This window comes from Hemiscyllium ocellatum, chromosome 20, assembly GCF_020745735.1.
Source record: "Hemiscyllium ocellatum isolate sHemOce1 chromosome 20, sHemOce1.pat.X.cur, whole genome shotgun sequence".
Classification (NCBI taxonomy): Eukaryota; Metazoa; Chordata; class Chondrichthyes; order Orectolobiformes; family Hemiscylliidae; genus Hemiscyllium; species Hemiscyllium ocellatum.
Window position 1 is genome coordinate 26,702,873 of NC_083420.1, and position 24,456 is coordinate 26,727,328.

Consider the following 24,456-nt stretch of genomic DNA (forward strand, 5'->3'; position numbering starts at 1 on the left):
TACCCAGTAGCATTAGATCATGACGTTGCAAGCCCAAGTTCAGACTGATTCAGCACAAGTAAAAAGGTTTCCTCTATTCTCCGAGAGTTGGATATGATGATAAGCTGATAAGTCAAAAAGTCAGTGAGCTAATCGACCTGCCAGAGATATCGTGGTCTTCTTTCTGCGAAATGGCATTTCAGTGAATTGGAACAGTTTTAGCAGTCATCATAACATCAAATGGGAGAAAGACTCAAAAGCTTCAAAACATCGTCCTTTAATCCATCCATAATTGGAAACTGTAGCTCAACTAATTCAATTTTGTATCGGATATGAAGAGCTTGTAATATTTCTAGAATGTGGCATTGGCAGATTGACAACTAATTTGAGATATCTGAAATGTGATAAACAAGCCACTGATTTTTAAATTTTTTATACCATAATCAATAAGTAGATAAGATGCCTTCATATACAACTAAAAACATAATAGAAATATGTTTGATAAGATAACAGCAAAGTATGTCTCCTGGTAACAGGTATAGACATATGGACAATCAATTTTCCATGGATAATCTTGGTAATGGCAAGCAGGCTAAGATAAAAAGTAGGGAGGAGGGACTTGGGGGAGGGGCATTGAAAATGCGGTAGGTGGAAGGAGGTTAAGGTGTGGGGGTGGGGGTGGGGGCAGAGAGGTCAGGAAGAAGATTGCAGGTTAGGAAGGTGGTGCAGAGTTTGAGGGTTGGGACTGAGACAAGGTGGGGGAGGGGAAATGAGGAAACTGGAGAAATCTGAGTTCATCCCTTGTGGTTGGAGGGTTCCTAGGCGGAAGATGAGGCGTTCTTCCTCCAGCCGTCGTGTTACTATGGTCTGGCAATGGAGGAGTCCAAGGACCTGCATGTCCTTGGTGGAGTGGGAGGGGGAGTTGAAGTTGTGAGCCACAGGGTGGTTAGGTTGGTTGGTCCGGGTGTCCCAGAGGTGTTCCCTGAAACGTTCCGCAAGAAGGCGGTCTGTCTCCCCAATATAGAGGAGGCCACATCAGGTGCAGCGGATGCAGTAAATGATGTGTGTGGAGGTGCAGGTGAATTTGTGGTGGATATGGAAGGATCCCTTGGGGCCTTGGAGGGAAATAAAGGGGGAGGTGTGGGTGCAAGTTTTGCATTTTCTGCGGTTGCAGGGGAAGGTGCCGGGAGTGGAGGTTGGGTTGGTGGGGGGTATGGACCTGACAAGGGACTTACGGAGGGAGTGGTCTTTTCGGAATACTGATAGGGGAGGGGAGGGAAATATATCCCTGGTGGTGGGGTCCGTTTGGAGGTGGCGGAAATGACGACAGATAATACGATATATATGGAGGTTGGTGGGGTGGTAGGTGAGGACCAGTGGGGTTCTGTCCTGGTGGCAATTGGAGGGGCGGGGCTCAAGGGCGGAGGAGCAGGAAGTGGAGGAGATGCGGTGGAGAGCATCGTCGATCACGTCTGGGGGGAAATTGTGGTCTTTGAAGAAGGAGGCCATCTGGGTTGTTCGGTATTGGAACTGGTCCTCCTGGGAGCAGATGCGGCGGAGACGAAGGAATTGGGAATATGGGATGACGTTTTTACAGGGGGCAGGGTGGGTGAGAGGGGTGGAGAAGTTGAGGTGGTTAATGTCGCGGCAGCAGTTGGCTATGAAGAGATCGAGGGCAGGTAAGAGGCCAGCACCGGGTGTCCAGGTGGATGGGGTGTGTTGGAGGCGGGAGGAGGGTCGTCAGAGGGTGGGCGAGAATCCTGGTTGAAGAAGTAGGCACGGAGGCGAAGGCCTCAGCAGAGGCCTCACCTTCATTCCCCTATGCTCTCGGATTAACGAGTTCAACACGCGGCGAGACATCGAACAATTCTTCCGTCGCCTTCGGGCTCATGCCCGAAACGTCGATTCTCCTGCTCCTTGGATGCTACCTGACCTGCTACGCTTTTCCAGTAACACATTTTTAGCTCTGATCTCCAGCATCTGCAGTCCTCACTTTCTCCTATAATCATGTTAATTAACAGCACATGCAACAAAATTCCACTTAACTCCAAATATCATCTTCTGCCCTTAGTTACTCAATATATTTTTTTCTCAAAAATATACTTAATTTATAGCATTTGAAAAGTATATTTCAGAACATTTCAACTTCAATATTTCAGAGTCTGAAATTAAATTCAACCTCTCAGCATTTTTCACTCTTTGATGCCTCAATATGATTATAGCAGTCTTAATTATTTTTATTATTTGTTCAAGAGATGTGGCAGCACTGACCAGTTTTAATATTTTCAATACATATGTAAGATTACAGATTGATGGAAAAACATTTCACATTGAAGGTTATGGCAAATATTACTGTATACAAATAAGCTTTTCTCTATACACTATGCTCAACTCTGAGATGCATCATTACTATTCCAATAGTCTTAATGTTCACGATGTACATTCTGTGTAAGGCATATAGCTTAAGGTGGTTCTACAGTTTGCAGTCCTGCAGTGTACTATGGCTGAAAGGGCTTAGACATCAATTTTTTCCCATTGCACCTCTGTAGCTGTTGCCCAAGTTTTGATATCCCTCAGTATGCAGTCCTGGACCATTGAATGTGCTTATGAGCAACAGTTCAGGACAATTCTGTACTCGAGAAGACTAGTAGGTTTTTGCACAAAGTCTTTTACCAAGTTGATAGTATGCCAGATGTCATTGATGTGTGACTTTGTGTGCATCCCTGGACATTCCCCAATGAGCACAGATGTCTGCATAGCAGCTGCTCGGTATGAATATTGACAAAATTCACCACATCTCTTTCCAGACCTTTTACAAAGGAACATTCCACAAGGAGGTCAACTCTGAGAGGGCAATGTGCAGAGAGAGGGTGAGATGTAGAAATTTAGGATCTAACAGCAACAGCCTTTAAGGATGTCTCTAAACATTTCAAGCATATTGATAGAGGTGAGGTTGAGAAGCCAGTAATTGTTGTACACATTGGTAGGAATGACATTTTCAGGGAAAAGATTAAAGCAGTACAGAGTGAATTTAAGAGGTTAGATAGAAAATTAAAAAATAGAACCTTAAAAGTAGTAATTTCTGGTTTACTCCCAATGCCAAACACAAACAAGAGAAGGAACAAAAGGTTAAAGGAGATAATTCAATAGCTGAAGAGCTGGTGTATTGTTCAGGGATTCAGGTTTTTGGACAATTGGAATGTCTTTTGGGATAGAAAAGACTAGTTCAAAAAGGATGGGTCTGACCTGAACTGGAAAGGGACCAATATCTTAGCAGGGAGATTTGCACATTCCATTAACGGAGACTTTATACTGATAGAGAGGGGAAGTGGAGGAATTCTAAGTGGCAGTGTAAACAGAAGGATTGATGGAGAAAATTCTGAATGTGAGGGGAGCACGTCACTTAGAAGATAAAGGCAAGAGAGAGCCAGAGTATGTAGTAACTAAATTGTATTTATTTCAATGCAAAGGGCCTTACAGATGAGGCTGATGAACTCAGGGCATGTTTAAGAACATGGAATTGGGATGTCATAGCAATGACAGAAGAAATGGACAAGACTGGTAGCTCAATGTTCGAGGTTTTAGATGCTGAAGGAAGGATAGAAAAGGAGGCAAGAAAGGAGGAGGGTGGCATTTTTGATTAAGTGGTAACTAGAGAAGATATTTCTGGAAAATCGTCCCGTGAAAATGTATGGGTAAGAAATTACAAATAAAAAAGGAAAGATCACTTTGATGGGATTATATTATATAACCCTAAATAGTAAGAGGGAAATTGGGAAACAAATATATAGGGAAATCTCAGATATATAAGCATAATAAGGTTGTAATATTGTGGTTTTTTAATTTTCCAAACATCGACTGGGGATACCATAGTATTAACTGTTTGGATGGTGAAAAATTTGTCAGATGTGTTCAAGAACATTTTATTTATGTGGAATGTTTTTGTAAAAGAAGTAGCAAAATTAGGCATACTTTTGGGAAATAAGACAGGGCAATGATTGAAGTAAAAGTAGGGGAACACTTTGGGTCCAATGATCATAATTCTGAGTTTCAAAATGCTTATGGAAAAGGATAGTACTTCCATAAAAGTCAAAATGTTTAGTTGCAGTAAGGCAAATATTAATGGAATGAGACAAGAACTTGCAACGGTTGATTGGAGTAGGCTGTTCGCAAGTAAAAGCGCATCTGACAAGTGGGAAGCATTCAAGAGTGTGATGGTAAGAGTTCACAGGCATTTTGTTCCCGTTAGCTTCAACTCCCCCTCCCACTCCACCAAGGACATGCAGGTCCTTGGACTCCTCCATCGCCAGACCATAGCAACATGACAGCTGGAGGAAGAGCGCTTCGTCTTCCGCATAGGAACCCTCCAACCAAAAGGGATGAACTCAGATTTCTCCAGTTTCCTCATTTCCCTCTCCCCACCTTGTCTGAGTCCCAACCCTCAAACTCAGCACCACCTTCCTAACCTGCAATCTTCTTCCTGACCTCTCCGCCCCCACCCCCACTCCGGCCTATCACCCTCACCTTAACCTCCTTCCACCTATCGCATTTCCAACGCCCTTCCACTAAGTCCCTCCTCCTTACATTTTATCTTAGCCTGCTTGGCACACTCTCCTCATTCCTGAAGAAGGGCTCATGCCCGAAACGTTCGATTCTCTTGCTCCTTGGATGCTGCCTGACCTGCTGCACTTTTCCAGCAACACATTTTTCAGCTCTGATACTCCAGCATCTGCAGTCCTCACTTTCTCCTAGAAGATTCTGGTTCCAAGTCAAGTGTCATAAGATTTTTAGTATTCAACAAAATGAATATTGCTGATCTTTAAAAAATGAAATATTGTGGAAGCTTTTGTCTTACAATCATCAGGACAAATAGAAAACACAAGATTTCAAACAATCACAATCACAATCTGAAGGAAAGGTTTCTGATTGTTAAGCAAGTTGACTACTGGTTGGCCAGGAAAAAGAAACAAGGAACAATAGGATCCCAAAACTTCCCAATAATTAAAAAGGAAACGCCCTACATATGAATATATGCTGCTTATAGCAAGGGTAAATTTGTCACTTTGTTAGTTCAAGACCTCAACAGATTTTCTTAAATTGGTTATTAGTGTCATTATTAACACAATTGGGATCATTCAGCAAATATTGTTCTCTTGGGAATCCTATCCAATTTTGTAGGTGTGATTATATTTTGTCTACTTTGAGCAAACAAAGGAGCTCTTAGACCCCTGTACAGTCCTCAGTCTGGATCTATCTCTTCATGGCCTGCTATCCAGCACCTGTTGACTGAGGCTAGTTGGTACGTGAGACTAGTTGACTGGGTAAGGCTGGTTGAGTAAGTGACTGAGGCTGGGTAAGTGAGCAAGGTTGATCATGTCCATCAAGCTCATCAGGTTGGAGGGTCCCACAGTGGAAGATGAGGCGTTCTTCTGCCAGGCATTTGGCAGTGGAGCAGGTCCAGGACTTGCATGTCCTTGGCGAAGTGGGAGGAGGAGTTAACATGTTTGGCCACAGGGTGGTGGTGTTGTTGTTTAGTGTGTATGTTCCAGAGACTGTCAGGGCTGGAAGTGAAGGCTAAAGCTGGACCAGGTTCGGGAGTGCGAGCATCATCTACGAAGTTTGTGCCAATATTCCAGACAGTTATGGTCTCAGCTGCACACCTCCCTATTTCTTGTGTCTTAATGTAAATTTCAGTACATGGAGATTCTTCACATATTGTTAATGATGTTGTCTGTGTAATTTAGTTCTGTGCAAAATAAAAGGGAATGTGCAAGGAATATGCGTGCACTTCAAATGGACTTTGGAAACTGGTATTTTTCCAGCCTGTTAAATTTGAACGAGTATAGTTAGCAGTTAACGCTGGCTTGCAGTAGATAGTAATGGAATGATCCTATTAGCAGGTTTATCAACAAGCACATTGATGAACAGGACAGCATGAAAATGCTATCAGGGTGATGTTGTCAGTCCAAAATGGCAGTGTGCCTACTATACAATTGAACAAGGTTGTGTATGAATTTCAGTGCTGGTTAATGACAAATACTGAGGCTGTATGTCCCATGAATTGGCTCATTGAATCAATAAGAAGGGAAAATAATTTGAAAGTTGATTAAAATTACAAATATATCTAACTGGTATAACCAGTTTGTATTGGGAAAAATCAGAAAAAATAGAAAATCTAACCAGAAATAATTTTGTACCAAATTTGTATACCTCCAAGTGCCATAAGGTTGGTCTTATCAACAGTTGCTCACTTTGCAAGATGATGCAGGGAAAGTGCACATCAAAGCAATCTTGTTGGAGAATGGCTATCCTGATCAAACATGAATTAGGCAACAATTGGGCAATCACTTTCAGACTGCAAAGTGCCCAATCTACCTCAAATTACTCTGGAAAGGTAAGATACCTGAAAAATTTGAACAGCTAAAGCAAATATTTTTCTATTGTTACTTTACAGTGGTAATGTGAGTGTTATTTTCCACAGTCATCAGTCCAAAACAATGTTTTTCTTTCCACACAACTTGCAGTAACCAATTGAAGATAATCAATTGAGCTTAATAGAACATACAACAGTACAGCACAAGAACAGGCCCTTTGGCCCATCACATCTGTGCCAACCATAATGCCATCTATTCCCTGATTCAGGTGTCTGTCTAAATGCCTCTTTAATCTTGCTATTGCATTTGCACCTACCACCATTTTTGGTAGCACAATCCAAGCATTTACCACCTTCTGTGTAAAAGAAATTCTTGGCATATCTTCTTTAAATTTTCTCTCTTTCAATTTAAACCCAAGCACTCTGTATTTGACATTTTCACCTTGAGAAAAAGGCTTTGACTATCCACCCTATACATACCTCTCATAATTTTATATACGTCTATCAGGTTGCTCCGTCAGCCTCCAATGCTCTAGCAAAAATAATCTAAGTTTTCCATCCTCTCCTTATAGCTAAAACACTCCAATTCAGGCAACTTCCTGGTAAATTTCTTTTGCATTTTCTCCAAAGCTTCCAAATCTATCTTACAGTGTGGTGACCAGAACCGGGCACAGTGCTCCAAATGTAGCCCAACTGAAGTGTTATACAACTGTCAGATGACTAACCATTTTTATACTCAGTGCCCCAGCCAATGAATCCAAGCATGCTGTACATCTTCTTTACCACCTTATCCATTTGGGTTGTTACTTTCAGAGATTTATGAACTTATATGCCAAGATACCTCTGTATATCAATGCTCCATTTGCTGTGTTGCTGGTAAATTTCACATGCCGTGAAATATTCAATATAGACACCTTGAATAGTTTATTATTCATAAAATGTGTTTACCCGGGTGCTGTTAGTGTATGAGACAAACAAAGATCTACAATTCAAACTTAGTTTTATTAAAACACTCATTAGTTAAACAAACTACACTTCACAATAAATTTAGTTAATTTTTCCTCAAACTTGGTTAATTGCCTGAAAAACACCCACTCTTGTGAATTTCATGGGGGTTGCTGGATTAAATTCACTGAGTTATGTTGATGGATATAATCAGGGTTTTCTTGATATGAAGGTGGATCTTGCATGGAGTCTTCACTAATATGGCTCAGTTACAATATGTTCAAACCTTGCACAATTTTTGAATTACACAGAAGCTTGGAGGGTCTATAGTTGCCATTGCATTCTCTATGCAATGTCCCAGCCTATCAGAGCTGATTTTTGAAGTACACGCTACTCTTTTACTCTACTCTAAATTGTCTCACTTTTCAAAAATTCTGCACTACCAAGCAATTGTTATTCAAAACTTAAAATTTATCCCTTTATATGTGATTCAAACTCTTAAGTACTTTTGAACTTTTTAAAATAATTACGGATGGCCCAAATATTTTAAAGTTATCTCAAATTTTTCTTATTGTTACAGCTTCTGGTCAAAAAGTCTCACAGTGTCATGTGGAGTGAATCCAATTGGCTGAAGAGTGGCATCTGAGGTGTTAAGGTCCTCGGATAGAGGTCAAAATGTATCATCCATTCACTTTTTCTGACTGAAGATGGTTGCATACACTTCAGTATTGTCTCTCCCATATGTATATTTCCCAATGGTTTTCTCCATGCAATACTATTGTGGGCAGGGATGTTGATAAACCCTTCTCCCTTTATTTGTTTATTTGTTCGACAGTATTCATGACTGAATGTGGAAGCACTGTAGAGCTTTGATTTAATCAATTGGTTGTGGCAGCACTTAGTACTCTGTATATCGTGCTCCATTCATTATTCACCCTAAACCTATGTCTTCCATTTCTGAACTCCCCCAACCCAGGGAAAAGACCTTGTCTATTTACCTTATCGATGCCCTGCATGATTTTTTAAACCTCTGTAAGGTCACCCCTCAGCCTCTGCCGGTCCAGGGAAAACAGCCCCAGCCTATTTAGCCTCTCCCTATAGCTCAAACTCTCCAACCCTGGCAACATCTTGTAAATCTTTTCTGAACCCTTTCAAGTTTGACAAAGTCAGATTGGGTTTTTCCAGGTTATGTTATGGGAAGGATAATATTAAGCCAGAGAGGATTCAGAAGAAATTTAACAGGATGTTGCTGGAATTGGAAAGTTTGAGTTATAAAGTAAGGCTGAAAGGGCTGAGATTTTGTTCACTGGAGCACAGGAGGTTGAGAAGTGACCTTATCGAGGTTTAAAAAGTCATGAGGGGTATAGGTAGGGTTACTTGCAGGGGATTACAAGACTAGAGAGCACATTTTTAAGGTGAGAGGAGAGAGATTGAAAAAAGATCCTGAGGGGAAAATGTTTTAATTCAGAATGTGAGGAATGAACTTCCTGAGGAAATGGTAGATGCAGGCACAGTTACAATGTTTAAAAGACATTTAGATAAGTACATGAATTGAAAAGGTTGAAGAGGTATAAGCCAGGAGCAGGCAGATGGGACTAGTTTAGTTTGGGATTATGTTCAGCATGGACTGATTTGACCAAAAGGTCTGTTTCCATGCTGTATGACTCAATGTTGGTTGAATAGTGCAAGTTTGCAGTTGGTGGCTCGGTTGGGTGACCCTAGGCTGACCAGTTGAATGGTCCTGCAAATTCGGCTGAGTTAGGTGGTCTAGGTCACTGGCTTAAAAACGTATGAATATGCAAAATAGGAGGAGAAGTATGTCATTCAACCTCTTGAGCCTACTCCACCATTCAGTAACTGATTATTTGTTGCTATCCCAATAAGTTTTGATTCTCTCACCTAACAAAATTTTATTTCCTTTTGCCTTAAAATCTTCCACCACCTTTTGAGCCAGCGTTCCAAAGTCGAGAAAAATAAATCTCCTTGTCTAGGCCTTAATAGACAACCCCTGATTTAAAAACTGCCCCCTAGTTCTGAAGTCATTTTCAAGAAGAAAATTCTGTCTACCTTGATGCATTCTTTCAGGATCTTGTATACTTCAAACATCACTCTTCACTCTTCTAAACTGTGTTTGAAACAGTCTGTCCAACCTAACGTCATAAGACAATCTGCTCATTCTAGGTATCACCTGATAAACCTCCTCCAAACCACCCCCCCAATGTATTTTCATTCTTGAGTAAGGAGATCAAAATTGCATTACAGTATTTAAGATGTGATCTCATCGGTACTCTGCTTAACTGAAGCATAATTTTCTTACTTTTATGTTCAATTCCTCCTGTAATAGGCAAATAACCCAGTTCATCTTTTTGGTTATGCGCTGTACCTGCATACTAACTTTTTGTTCTCATGCAGTAGAATGCCTGGACCCTGCTGTAACTCTGAATTCTGCAGTCATTCTCCCAGTGAGAAATAATCTGCTTTTTCATTTTTCCTAACAAAGTGAATGATTTCACATTCTCCCACATTATATTCCGTCTGCCAGATAGTTTGCTCATTCGCTCTATAATTGTCTACAAACTTGTTAACTCTTTTACAAAACTTACTTTCCAATCTGTTTTTGTGTGTTGCATTCTTTTTAGCTCCCTTTATCTGGGACACTAATACAAATTGCAAACGGTTAAGGCTTCAGCACAGACCTCTGTGCCACATGGCCTGCTTAACAAAATTGCCTTTTAGTGTCCAGGGATGTGCAGGTTTGGTGGGTTGGCCATGCTTAGAATCCCACTCTGGGATACAGGGAAGGGCCTAGGTGGTATGTTCGTCAGAGGGTCTGTGCAGACTTGAAGGGCCAAATGGCCTCTTTCTGCACCTTAGTGATTCTATGATTCTATTCTATGACAACTGGGCAACTTTTTCATGCATAAGGTTGTGCATGTATGGAATTAACTGCCAGAGGACGTGGTGGAGGCTGGTACATTACAACATTTAAAACACGTCAGGTTGGGTAAATGAATAGGAAGGGTTTAGAGGGATAGCTGGCAAATGGGATAAGATTAATTTAGGATATCTGGTTGGCATGGATGAGTTAGACTGAAGGGTTCTGTTTCCATGCTGTACATGTGGTATGACCTATTTATGCTGTTTTTCGCCAGCCAACCATCTTCTACCTATCCAAATATGTTACCTTTATACCATAAGTTTTTATTTTCTTATGTTCAATTTAGTGGTTCTGGGTGGGATTTCCAAGATTAATACATTAGGTTGGATGGTCCCAAATGGTGGGTTAGGTTGGAGTTGAGTGATCCTGGACGTTGGATTGGGAGGACCAGAGTTTGGGCTGTGTGTCTCTTCGTTCCTGTTGAGACTTTCCTGGAGTTGACGGTGGGGCTGGGCATCGGGGAGGCGGGTCCCTTTCAGCCGGGGAGGCGGTGACTGTCCCGGACTGGACGCTGCCGGTGCTGCAGTACGAGAGCTTGCCGCTGACCATGTACACCATCACCCGGGGACCCAGCAGGCTGGCGACACAGCGGAGGACGGGTAGGAGGCAGCGCAGCGCCGCGCCTCGCTCGGCCCAACGCACAGCTCCGGCTCCTGCTCACTCTGTCCCCCCTCTCTCCTCCTCCTCCACACAGGTCCATCCCAGCAGATCGAAGCCAAGTCCGGCTGTGACCTCAAGCTGAAACCGGTGGGGAGGTAAGTTGAGGAGTTCGAGTTGGGGGACTCGGGCGGGCGGCGTCCGGCACTCCAGCTCGGTGACCTTGCGGTGAAGGTGACATTTAGGCTGGGGAGCAGGAGCCGGCAAGCCGGCCATAACTTCGTCCTCTCTCGTAGAGATCATCGACCAGCAGAGTTTGGGCAACACTATGGGTTTGTCTGTTACAATTCGGGACAGTGCACTCGGTGTGTTTTATAGTGTGGGACAGTGCTCAGTGTGTGTTAAAATGTGGGCCACTGTGCTTGGTGTGTGTTGTATGATAGACGAGCGTGTGTTCAGAGTGTGTAGTGTTTTGTGGGACGCTATGTTATAATGTGGGACAGTGTGCTCACGAGTATTGTATAATGTAAGATAAAAGGCAACACACACACACAACACCTGATTCCATGCACAAATTGAGCATTCTGCTCCACAGTATGCAACACACAACCAGTACTATGTGGAGCAGTAGACTGTGTGCATTGCATCATGTGGGACAGTGCTGGGTTTATATTGTACAATGTGCTGGTTGTGTATGTATTGTGGGACAGTGTGCTGTATGTATGTGTTAAATTATGTGGAGCAATGTGTTCTGTGTATCTGACTATTGGAGCAAGGTGCTGTGTAGATGTGTTTTCGAAAAATGTGGAATTGCATTCTTGGTGCGTTTGCTTAACATGCAATGAGATGGCTATGTGTGTTGCATAACTTGGGTTAGTGTGATCATGGTGTGTGGAGCCCTGTGCTTGCATGCCTGTGTATAATGTGGAGCAAAGTTCCTGGTATATGTAATGTGGAATAGCATGCTTAACATCTGATTTGTAAAATGTGGATAATTTGACCTTCATGATTGCAAATGCTCTTAGATGAACACGTGCTTCCTGGTGAATGGAAGATTGCAACATGTTACTGCATGGAATATGCTTCCAAGTGAGAGAATGAGTACAGGGTAAAGACTGAGCTAGCTCGCCCCAAGGGGAGTAGGAACAACTGCAAATTTCTCTCTTTCTAGCCAAATATTTTCCATCTAAACAGATAATTTGGGAAGTAATGCACATATGACATCCCATTCCCTGAGGCTGTTATAACATTTATCCTTCAAATTGTGTCCTTATCATTGAACTGCTGTAAGTGATAAAGAATTATGCAACAGTTAAGATTTCCTGATTAGGGATAGTGACAACTGTATGCCACGCTGTGTCCTTCACCTTCTACTCACATTCTGGTTTTAATGGTGGTCTTAGTGTTGAATAAATTCCAGTTTCAATGATGGCTGAGTAGCAATGTTGGAGGTCTTGTGCTCATTGTAATATTTGAAATGCAGAACTCAGCTGATACTGAAAGTCCGCCCGTCTGCTGTTAACTGTACTTTGCTCATATAAAGGCCCCTATTGATCTGTCTAAAATTCAGGCTCTTGTTCCAGGCAGCAGTCACTCACATTACTAACATCAAGTACCTCTATTTTGCTCATGGATATAACTGATTATGATCTGACCAGTTTAAACAGACAGCAGCTGTTAGTTTGCCAGAGTTAAGGTTTGGGCTTCACTGATCTGTGTGTGATGAACAGGAAAAGATTTAATGTTTTCGTAAAATATAAATCAAAACATTGAGCAATTAGAGATGTACAGCACGGAAACAGACTCTTCGGTCCAACCCAATCATGCCGACCAGATATCCCAACCCAATGTAGTCCCACCTGGCAGCACCCAGCCCATATCCCTCCAAACCCTTCCTATCCATATACCCATCCAAATGCCTTTTAAGTGTTGCAATTGTACCAGCCTCCACTATTTCCTCTGGCAGCTCATTCCATACACGTACCACCCTCTGCGTGAAAAGGTTGCCTCTTAGGTAAAGTTTATGAGCTCACTGTGAGCAGGGTTCGAACCTGCGCGGGGAAACCCCATTGGATTTCGAGATCAACATCTTAACCACTCAGCCATTGCAGCTACAAAGTATTCAGAAGGGAGCACCCATTTCTCTCAAACCACAGGACTGAATGTGAGACAAAGGGATTTTTTTATTGTGTTTGACAAGAAAAACTATATTTTCTAATCAGCCTGTTTTAAGAGATGTTATTGCAACCCTCCGGTAGGACTTGAATCCAGGCCTTGCTTTATGTTGATCAGAGCCCTCTTATGTTTGGGCTCTCTGCTAAGTATCTCCATTCTATTTTAAAGAAGGGAACACAAAAGTGCCATCATGACACAGAGGGCCTATGTGCATCTGAAACCATCTGACTGTTAACTTCAAGTCTGTCAGTATTTTAAAGTTTTGTTCTAGCATTTAGTTTTTTTTGTTTAATATGCAATTTCAGAAGCTTTGATGCTGAGTCTGTAAAGCTAGTGTCTTCAGACCATAGCTCCTTTTCTTCCCTTCAGTTCCCTGCAAAGCTCCAGCTCTCCCTTCTTATCCGATCAGTACATCCCTGTCCATGCTGGCTGGGTTTGCTAAACATACTGCTGGAGAAGTACCTGTATTTCCCTGTTAATCCTCAGGGTAGATTTAATATGGAATTAGTTTGTTCTGCCACTAAAGGATCTGAGTTTTGTAGAGGGACTAACTTAAAGTTTATGATGATGTCTGTCACAGCTGTATTGTGTCTATTTCAAGGAGCTCCATTCCTTTTTCCTATGGCTGGGAGTAGAGGCTGAGGAGAATTCATATTTTTGGGTTGCACAGAACTTCCCAGTTGGGGTTATAGTGGAGGGAGTATTACTGTGCATACATTCCTAATTTGGATATTCCAGAAAGTCTGAACTGCTGAGAGAGCATAGAGCAACACTGCACAAGAACAGGCGCTTCAGCCCACCATGTCTGCACTGACCATGATGCCATTCTAAACTAATTCCATCTGCCTACATATGGTGCATGCCTGTCTATTCCCTACCTGTTCATGTGTCTCTATAAATGCCTCTTAACTGTTGGTATCAAATCTGTTACTACCACCTCTCCTGACAGCGTGTTCCAAGTATCTACTATCCTCTTATGATTTAAAAAAACTTGCCTCACACATCTCCTTTAAATTTTTCTGTCTCACCTTGAATAATATCTTCCCTATTATTTGGCATTTTCACTGTGGGGAATAAACACTCCCAGCTATCCACCCTGTCCACATCTCTCATAATTAGATCTAGTTCTCTCATATTGCCCCTCAGGCTCCAACACTTGGCGAAAACAATCTAAATTTGTCCAACCTCTGTTTATAGCCAATACACTCCAATCCAGTCAACATCCTGGGAAACCTTGTTCGCACCCTTTCCAAAGCCTTCACATCCTTCCTATAGTGTGGTGACCAGAACTGTGCACAATACTCCAAATGTGGCCAAAACTTTTATATAGCACATAGTGCTGATTTACCAACTTTTATACTCACTGCCCTGATAAATGAAAATAAATATGCTGTACCCTTTTATTTTAATACCTTATCCACTTGTGTTGTTACTTTCGGAGAGCTGTAGACTTACACTCCAAAATTCTTCTTTCCAATGAGAACAGACCCAAGTCTAGGGTGTAGGTTTGATATCCAGATGTTTCATTACCTGGCTATATCATCAGTGGCAACCACCAAATGAAGTGAAGCTGTTGTCTCCTACTTTCTATTTATCTGTTTGTCCTGGATGGTGTTCCTGGGGTTTGTGATGATGTCATTTCCTGTTCATTTTCTGAAGGGTTGATAGACTGGGACAACACATTTCGACTGGGACAACACATCTATCCTGGGACAGACTAAGCAAAGACATGCCAGAGAATTCCTAGAGGCCTGACACTCCAACCACAGCACCATAAACAAACACACAGATCTAGATACCATCTATCAATCCCTCAGAAAATGAACAGGAAATGACATCACCGCAAACCCCAGGAACCCCATCCAGGACAAACATATAAATAGAAAGCAGGAGATAACAGCTTTGCTTCACTTGGAGGTTGCTACTGATGATGTTACCTAGCCAGGTAATGAAACGTCTGGATATCAAACCTACAGCTCAGCGAGCAAACCTATACCCTAAACCTCAACCTGAGCTACAAACCTTGCAAAGACCCAAGTCTCTCAGCCTTTCCTCATAAGACCTTCCCTCCAGACCAGGCAACATCCTGGTAAATCTTCTCTGCACCTTTTCCAATGCCTCCACATCTTTCCCAAAATACGGGGACTAGAACTGTACACAATATTCCAAATGTGGCCGCTCCAGCGTTTTTTATGGTTGCAGCATGATTTTGCAACTCCGGAACTCAATCCCTCTACCAATGAAACCTAACACATCGTATGCCTTCTTAACAGCACTATCAACCTGGATGGCAACTTTCAGGGATCTATGTACTTGGACTCCAAGATCCCTCTGCACATCCACACTGCCAAGAATCTTTCCATTGACCCAGTACTCTGCCTTTCTGTTATTCTTCCCAAAGTGCATCACCTCACATTTAGCTGCATTGAACTCCATTTGCCAGCTCTCATCCCAATTCTGCAGTTTATTCAAGTCTCCCTGCAACCTGTAACATTCTTCCAAACTGTCCACTACTCCACCGACTTTAGTGTCATCTGCAAATTTACTAATCGATCCACCTATGCCAATGTCTTAGTCATTTACATAAATAACAAACAAGAGTGCTCCCAAAACAGATCCTTGTGGCACACCACTAGCAACCGGACTCCAGCCTGAATATTTTCCATCAACCACCACTCGCTGCCTTCTTTCAGAAAGCCAGTTTCTAATCCAAACTGCTAAATCACCCTCGATTCCATGCCTCTGCATTTTCACCAATAGCCTACCATGTGGAACCTTTGATGAAGTCCATGTATACCACATTAACTGCCCTACCAATCCTCATTGGAAAGAAGAAGGCTAATAGGGGATTTGATCGAGACATATAAGATGATCAGAGGATTAGATAGGAGACAGTGAAAGTATTTTCCTAGGATGATGACATCAGCTTGTACAAGGGGGGCATAACTACAAATTGAGGGGTGATAGATTTAAGACAGATATCAGAGGCAGATTCTTTACTCAGAGAGTGGTAAGGGCATGGAATACCGAACCTGCCAATGTAGTTAACTCAGCCACATTAGGGAGATTTAAACAATCCTTGGATAAGCACATGGATGACGATGGGATAGTTTAGGGAGACGAGCTGAGAATAGTTCACAGGTTGGCACAACATCGAGGGCCGAAGGACCTGTTCTGTGCTCTATTATTCCATGTTTTGTGTTCTATTCCTCTGTACGTCAATGCTCCTAAGGGTCCTGCCATTTACGATACACTTGCCTCTTGCATTTGACCTCCCAAAATGTATCACCTTACACTTGTCTGGATTAAACTTCAACTGCCATTTCTCCATCTCACTTTCCACCTGATCTATATCCTGCTGAATCTTTGACAACCTTCCTTTCTATCCACTACTCCACCAGTTTTCTTGTTGTCTGCAACTTACTAATCAAGCCACATCTATCACAGACCTGCAGTCAGAAAAACACTTCTTCACAAATATCATCTGTTCTCTATGATCAAGCTAATGTTGTATCCAACTTAACCTCCTCATCATGGAATCTGTATGATTTAATCTTCTGGACCAGCTTACCATGAGGAACCTTGTCAAATGCTTTAGTAAACTCCATATAGAAAAAACACTCTGCCCTAACCTCATCAATCAACTTCCTAAAGGAATCAGATTAGTGAGACCCCAACAATCTCCTCCCCTTGTCTCCCACAGTATCCTGGGGACTTATCTACCTTTAATGTTTTACAAGACACAAACACTTCATTCTTCTTAATATTGATATGCCCTAGAATATCAACAGTCTTATCCTTATCCATAACTAGCTAAAAACTTCCAGAATTGTGATCACTGTTCCCAAAATGCTGTCCCACTGAGAAGACAATCACCTGGCTGGGCTCTTTTCCCAATGCAAGGTCTAGTACAGCTGCTTCCCTGGTTGGACTATCTATATACTATTTCAAGAAGCCCTCCTCAATGCACCTAACGAATTCTGTCCCATCTAAGCCCCTGGTATGAAGGGAATCCCAGTCAATTTTGGAGAAGTTCAAATCACCCACTACAAACACCCTGCTGTTTTTACATCTTTCCATGATTTGCTTACATTTCTATTTTTTAATCTCCTGGGAGGCTATTGGGAGGTCTATAATATACCCTTGCTAATCACTTGATCTTGGGCACAGCAAAAATGTGGCAGCCACACAATCTGATCCAACAGTCATGAAGTTACAACAATCAAAAGAGCTCAATAAAAAAAAAGATTGGGATAATAATATTAATTGTAGTACTTCAGAACTGGGAGTCATCTAACCACTGTGATACCTGGTCTGGCAATTGTTGATGTGACTGTAAAAGGGGAACTTTATCTAACCTAATCTCATGAACCCGATTTGGCAGTGTTTCATGGGCTTATGCAGAGGGAATATCTCATTCCTCTGAGTAATTGTTTTGCAGATCAAGATTTGTTGTAAAAATAGCAATTTAAAAAGTATACTGATTGCTATTTCTTGCTCAAGAATGGAAGCAGAATTGGGGAGTTTTTAGAAATCATAACCCAGAACAAAATTAACAGGCACTTGGACAAATGTGAATTAATGAAGGAAAGCCAACACAGATTTGTTAAAAGACAAATTATGTGTAACTAACTTGAATGAATGCATTATTTTGTTAAGGTTAATGCTGAAAATTGATGAAGATTGATGGGGTGTACAGGCGCTTTTATAAGATTTGATAAAGTGCCACACAATAGGCTTGCCAGCAAAGTTGAACCCATTGGAATAAAAGGGACGCTGGTAGCAGGGGTACAAAGTTGATTGAGTAGCAGGAAATGAATAGGAAGAGTGAATGTACTTCTCTAATGGAGGAAATTGGAAAGTGTTGTCCACCAAAACTCTGCAGTAGAATAGCTGCATTTAATGGTTTCAATGATTTGGATTGGAAAAAGTTTCAAAAAGAACAGATCAGACAAAACGTGGAAGTGTAGTGAACTGTGAGGAGGATGTTCATTAACTTCAAGAGGCTGATGGAATAGCTGCTCACAATGTAATGCAGGGAGGTAAAGTGATGTATTTTGGTAGGAATGAGGCAGTACTGATCCCATTTTAACTCTTACTAATTAACATGATTAACAATACAAACAAAAGCTTCGTTTAACTGTTGTTTGAGACAGATAAAACCAGAAATGTATTCCCCCCATCTCTGCACATTATTACAGCAGGTAAAACCAAAAAGTTTACATAAATGTATTTTGTTTTCTGTATTCACGGTATTAGAGTGTCACTGGCTAGGCAGCATTTATTGCCCATTCCTAATTTCCCTGAGGGCAGTTAAGAGTCAACCATATTGCTGTGGGTCTGGAGTTTGTAGGCCAACAGGTAGGGATGGCAGATTTCCTTCCCTGTAGGACATTAGTGAACCAGATGGGTTTTTCTGACAATTGATTCATGGTCATTATTAGATACTTTAATTTCAGATTTTTTAAAATGAATTCAGATTCCACCATCTGCTACGATGGGATTCGAACCTGGGTCCTAGGAACATTATCTGGGTCTCTGGATTAACAGTTCAGTGATAATACCTTGAGGCTATTGCCTCCCCCCAATGTATGATGTTTCTTTGCCTGTACAGACATAAGAATTACCTCAAAAGATATAATTTGAGCTAATTTGAAAACTAGGAACAGTAATACGCCGTCCAGCCTTTAAACCTGCTCCACCGTTCACTGTGATCATGGCTAATCCTCTATCTCAATGTTTGCTTTCTTCCATACCTTGATGCCATTAAAATCTAAACATTTATGAGGGATGATTAAGATTTTTAAATAAATTGAACTCACTGCTGTTAAAGCTCTTTTTTTCAACATTGGAAAAATGTTTGTGGTTTCCTGACTTATTCCTTCTTTTCAAGTGTTGTTAAGTTTAATTGATTTAATGCTTCTGCTGAACAGGAGACAAATGAAACTTTTCTTCAGATTTGGCAAAATGGTTGTGAAAGCCTTGGTGTTGGAAGCAAGTGAAATAGTTTAACAGATATTAAGATGTGTACCTGCAGAGGGTCACTGTGTTTACATTTTGGTTCCTTAGGCAACGTTAGCACAAGTAGTCAGTCTTCACATCTTTGATATTCAGAAACTTTGGTTAAATCACAGGTACTGTACTGGCAGTTTCTAGTTAGTCATATAAGAGAGGAGAGCAGGATTGCCATCAGTAAATCAGTATCTCGGTAAGCCAGAATTAACTTGTGGAGTCAGAGGTCTCTTACACAGCCTGTGTTTACAACTTTCAATTCAGCTGTTCAATATTGTGTAGTTTATTACTTTATGACCTCCAAAAGAAGATAATGCAATGCTCTTTGAACTATTGGCTTCTACTTTGATTTATGTGTTTTTGTCAAGGATTTCTTGGAACTCTTTCACAATAGCCCATGATCTCTATTTTGCGTTCCTCCTGTGATGCCAATACAGCAACATTAAAACTGTGGGACTAAGGCTATAAACTTACTTTGTTTGAACTAGTCAACTCTAACATATAGATGATATCATTTCACAGTATAAGCTGCGTAATGCCAGTTTCAGCTGGAATTTTCAACAACAGGAATGGCCTTCAAACTAATAAACAGAGAAAGGACGTGAATAAGACACAGAGGCCCTGCATAAATCATGAATAACAATCTAATTTCCCAGTTATTTGCTATCCTCTTGCCTATCAATATGTCGATGCCTCAGTATTACCATCCCAGAGGTTTCATAGAATTACCTTTGTTTTTGGTTAGTAATTCCTTGCCTGGCATTGAGTTTTTCCTTGTAAAGTTTGTTTGCAAATATTGTGCAAATTTTTGTGGAAAATGATTACCTAATGTAGTGTAGAATTCATGGACTGAGTTAACTTTATCTGTTATCTTATGTACAATAATTTGTTGCACTAACTTGGATTTTCAGCTGTTACATGGTGTAATTTGCTGGACTGGAAATAGTTACAAGTTTTGTTAAATCTTCCCATGACAGGTACACCACAGGTTTGGTACACACTATTGCATTTTTGAATGTCCTTTTCTCTGGTTTAATCAGATTCTCTGGCCGAAAGAGAAAACTGGATTGTTTGTCCACCTCTAACCCAGAAAAGGGCTTTAGTAATTTGCTGAGGAAAATGTTTCATGATGGACAAAACATACCTGCTTTCTCAAGCAGAAAAGCCATTAGCAAAATTACCAGTAGTTCCACAGAATTATTATACACAGCAATCATTTTCAGCAAACTGATTTGAGATGCATAATATATACTGTGATGTCAAGCAGTAGAACTAATTTTATTTACCAGATATGCTCTAGTTGGTGCAAAACATTAACTACAGGCCAAATTTAACTTATGATCCACGTTTTCAACTGTCTTGTCTCATCCACGATGATTTGTGCAATGAATGGATGATTAGTTTAATGTATATGACTGACTTTCTGGCTTGCTCATTCATTTTCTGAGTTATTGGCTTCTTTCACTGGTTGGCTTCGTGCCCAACTCATTCATTGGCATATTCATTCACTGATTACCTCAATGGCTGGCTCACTCATTGACTAGTTGGCTGTGTGTCTCTGTTATTGGGCTTGGCTTATGATTAGATGGTTCACGGCATCTAATTAACTCAACTCACTTCCTAATTCATTGGCTGGCTTGGTGATTGGTTAGCTGTTTGGCACTGTTGATATTTAATAGCCCCTGTAATTTTATTTTATTATCAGTGATGTTAGGTTCTTTTCCCAAGGTTTCACACACGAAATGCAATTTGCAGACACTAACTTCTGCAAGCAGTTAAAGTTTAACAAAGCTTGTACATGCTAGGTGGCCCCCTCTGATACTCTTTGCAGGTGGAAGTCGAGTCAGAAGAGAGACCCCAAACAAAGAAAACACATTCCCTTAATATAGGTAAGTTGGCAATGATTACCGATGCTCTGGCCACTCCCTCATAGTTACATGCCCCTCAAGACATCCCCCAGCCTCACAGTCACATGTTACCCCAGGTACACTGGTAGGATGAGATCATCCTTGGAGATAATGCAAACGTAAATGCCCTAATCCTGGGGAATCGGATTGTAGACGATTTCCTGACTCAGATTTCCCCAGGACAATGCAGGTGCGACATACCTAGCTTCGGAGGGCGGTTAGAAAGCATTTCCGAATGGAAGAGATTGAATGATGGTTTAATTTAATAATAGTAAGGGGAGTAGTAGCAAATGACTGTTTAATTGGAATGGGAGTCATTTGCATTCTTGCCTGACTGTCATCCCTACCCACTTCCAGTTCAGTGTAGTTTAATATTACATTAATGTCCAAAAAGATATTCCCATTTAATCTTTTAACATTACATTGAGACTGCTGATGGAGCTTTGACCAGAGCAGTGGGTGAATAGTGACATTTCTAGAAAATATTTGAGATGTTGTGAGTGGCTGGTTTTGCAAATGGTTTATATTTTGACTTGGGTTTGAGAGAGTATGGGGTTGGAGGGTGTGTTTGAGCACAGGCTGCCAGATTCTGTTAATAACTGTGACAACTGAATAACCAACTTCAATTGATTTATTAAACTGTAAATCAGATCATTGAAGAGCTCTGTATTAGACTCTGTGTGCTTGTAGTCCTAGCACTCTGCTCTTGGAGGAGCTGGTGTTATTTGACTCTTAAATCATACATTTGCTCCATGCCGTGCTTAGAGGCAAGGTTGGACTCGTTGCCCAGTCCTTGGTGTTTGCCAAGTGCCTCTTGACTCCTGGACCTAGTTTTTTCCATCCGTTAGTTTCCTATCTCCTGGTGAATCTGTTATTTATAAGGTGAATGGTCAATGGTAATGAAATGATTGTGCAAGTGTTGCTGGTCAGGTAATAGGTGAAGGATTATACTTCAGCCCTCTGACATCAGAGCTGAGCTGACTTATTCAGAGTCTAAGCACAGCTAATTTATTACATTTTGCTACAGAGGGAGTAAATAATTGAAGGAGTGAAATAGTGGAGCAGAGGAAAGGTTGTCAGGTGTCTGTAACCGTGGATCCAAATTTGGTTTGATGTGATAATGAACAGATCAGGAGGGTTGACGTTACTTGAGGGGGTGGGGCACTTCTTCTACTGATTTAATCTCCCTCCCTTGGTTTGGAGTGGTTTTCATATCCAAGTGTCAATGGAAATTGGGTTGGGGGGAGGATGCTACACTGCTTGCAGTTTTACCTCATACAAAGGAATACTGTCGTGGCTTTTGGACGTCAGTCATTTCAGTCCAGGACATCTCTGCAGGAGTTCCTCAATATAGTGTTCTATGCCCAACCATCTTCAGCTGCTTCATCAATGATCTTACCTTATCAGAAGGTAAGTGGTTTCACAATGTTTAGCACTATACGCAACTCAAATACTGAACAAAACAGTGTTGATATGCAGCAAGACCTCTGGCACCCCTCTTTCGTGCAGGTTATAGAGGCCCACTATTTGCCTGGTGTCTCTCTGTCTTTGTACAGTCTGCCTTCCTCTCTTCCAGCTGCCCAGCTCCGAAGCTGGTGTTTAACCGAGTGAATGGGAAGCGCTGTCCAACTCCAGGAACTATAGACACTCAGGAAGAGGAGCACACACCGGCTCATGAAGAGAATGTCCGGTTTGTTTATGAAGGTAAGAGAGGCTGATCTGAAACGGGACCAAGGGTTTGCTGTGCATATGAGGGCAATTTCCTTTCTTGCTGTCTCTTTTTTTTCTCCTCTGAGTCTGCCTCTCTAGTATGACCCCTTCTTTGCACCCCACCCCATCTCTTCCATGTCTTGCTTGGTACCTGTCTGTGTGCTGATGTATGGTCTGCCTATTGAAGTGGGGACAAACTTTTCACCCAAAGAATACAGAGTAATATTTTAATGGTCCTCACATCAACTGCTGAACATGGCAGCAATGGCAGCAAATCTGCAGATCATAGATAAGCATTTTTATTCCAACACACATTCTGGAAATACTCATCAAGTTCACAGATAATGACGCGCACTCGCACAATGATGTATAATGCATATGATGGAGAGGAAGAATTTATAATGTCAGTTCGCAAGGGAAGTTGGTTGGCCAGCTATTTAGCGGGAATAGGGTCATGAGAACATCAAGTGAGCCTTATTGATGAGATACTCCAATCTTGATTTTGTACAGAGACTGCAAGAGACATCAGTGGTCATCTCTGCTTGAGTTGCTGCTGACATTTAGTAATGGAGCCTGTTGCATATTAGTTTTCTTTTAAATACTTGCTTGAACAAAAACACATTGTTTAATGAGATCCTGTACAGAATATGGATGAATCCATCCCCTAATTAAAGTCTAATGGGGAATTAGAGTGCAATCCCAAAGTGTTGAAGTTTTTGTGGGCTGATGCCACTTCCATCCACAAGAACATAGAATGTCAGAGCAGGAGGCCATTTGGCTCTTCAAGCCAACCCCCTTGAGATTTTGTTTGAAAAGTATTGCCTCTCGTTCTTCTAAACTTTAGTAGATATAGGCCGAACCTGTTCAACTTCTTTTCATAAGGAAAACCCTTCGTACCAGGAATATTTTGAGGGAATCTTCTCTGAACTGAGTCTTATATCTTGTTCTCTTTATTCGAAACAAGATTTTACATCACACTCTGGATGTGGTCTCACTAAAGCCCCGTACAGCTGCAGTAAAACTTCCAGTACCAACTTTGTAAACCAACTCTGCACCATCTCCAAAGCTTTTCCATCTTCCTTTAAAAAGACATGTTGGCTTTGTCTAATCATAATGTGACTTAAATAGCCTACTATAACCCTTTTAAACATTGCGTCTCCCAATGACAGATTTGGGCTGATTGGCTTATATTTTCCTGTTTTTTGTCTCCATCTTAAATAAATGTGTTACATTTGATATTTTCCTTTCAACTGGGACTCTTCCATATCCTAAGGAATTTTGGAGGATTATCAGCTTTTCAGCTTTTAGTGCCAACTAGCTGCTATCAACTAGGTGTCATTATTAGTTTTGATGTCCCTTTGCTGCCATGGCATGGTGTCTTGAGTCAAATACCATTTTTCAACTTGAGGTGAATGTGTTGCCTTCTATATTAGCTCACTTGACATTTGCCCAAAGTATGGGATGCCTTTAAGTTTATTAATATCACTTTTTGCATTGCAATAGTAATACAGACATTGTGTTCTGTATTACTATTACATATAACTATCTGAACATACTGTACTGACTCCATTGTACTGAGTGTGTAACTGAAGGCGAAGTGAGTACCTTTTATATTGGAATGTCATACGTCGTGATGTTATATAATTGTCTTAAAAGTACACTGTCTGTCTGATCTGAAGTATATGGAGTAACAGAATAACCAATGCATTTAATATCTGTGCCATTCCTCCTTCAAACCATAGGATGCAATCCAACTGATCTTCAAAGCACCTTTATCTTTGCGGATGTTTGATAAGTTTCCAATTGCGAAGACAGACAGA

General features: G+C 41.2%; 1 protein-coding gene across 2 annotated transcripts in view; it reads left to right on the plus strand.

Moving 5' to 3' along the window:
* The first annotated feature begins 10,706 nt into the window (after positions 1-10,706).
* mcrip2 (MAPK regulated corepressor interacting protein 2) overlaps positions 10,707-24,456 on the plus strand; it is a 29,077-nt gene continuing 15,327 nt past the window's right edge. For both annotated transcript variants that reach the window (XM_060840682.1, XM_060840683.1), the window contains exons 1-3: positions 10,707-10,834; positions 10,930-10,990; positions 22,503-22,630. In XM_060840682.1, the coding sequence (XP_060696665.1) occupies positions 10,783-10,834; positions 10,930-10,990; positions 22,503-22,630 (241 nt within the window). In that variant the 5' untranslated portion in view covers positions 10,707-10,782. The remainder of the gene's footprint in view (positions 10,835-10,929; positions 10,991-22,502; positions 22,631-24,456) is intronic.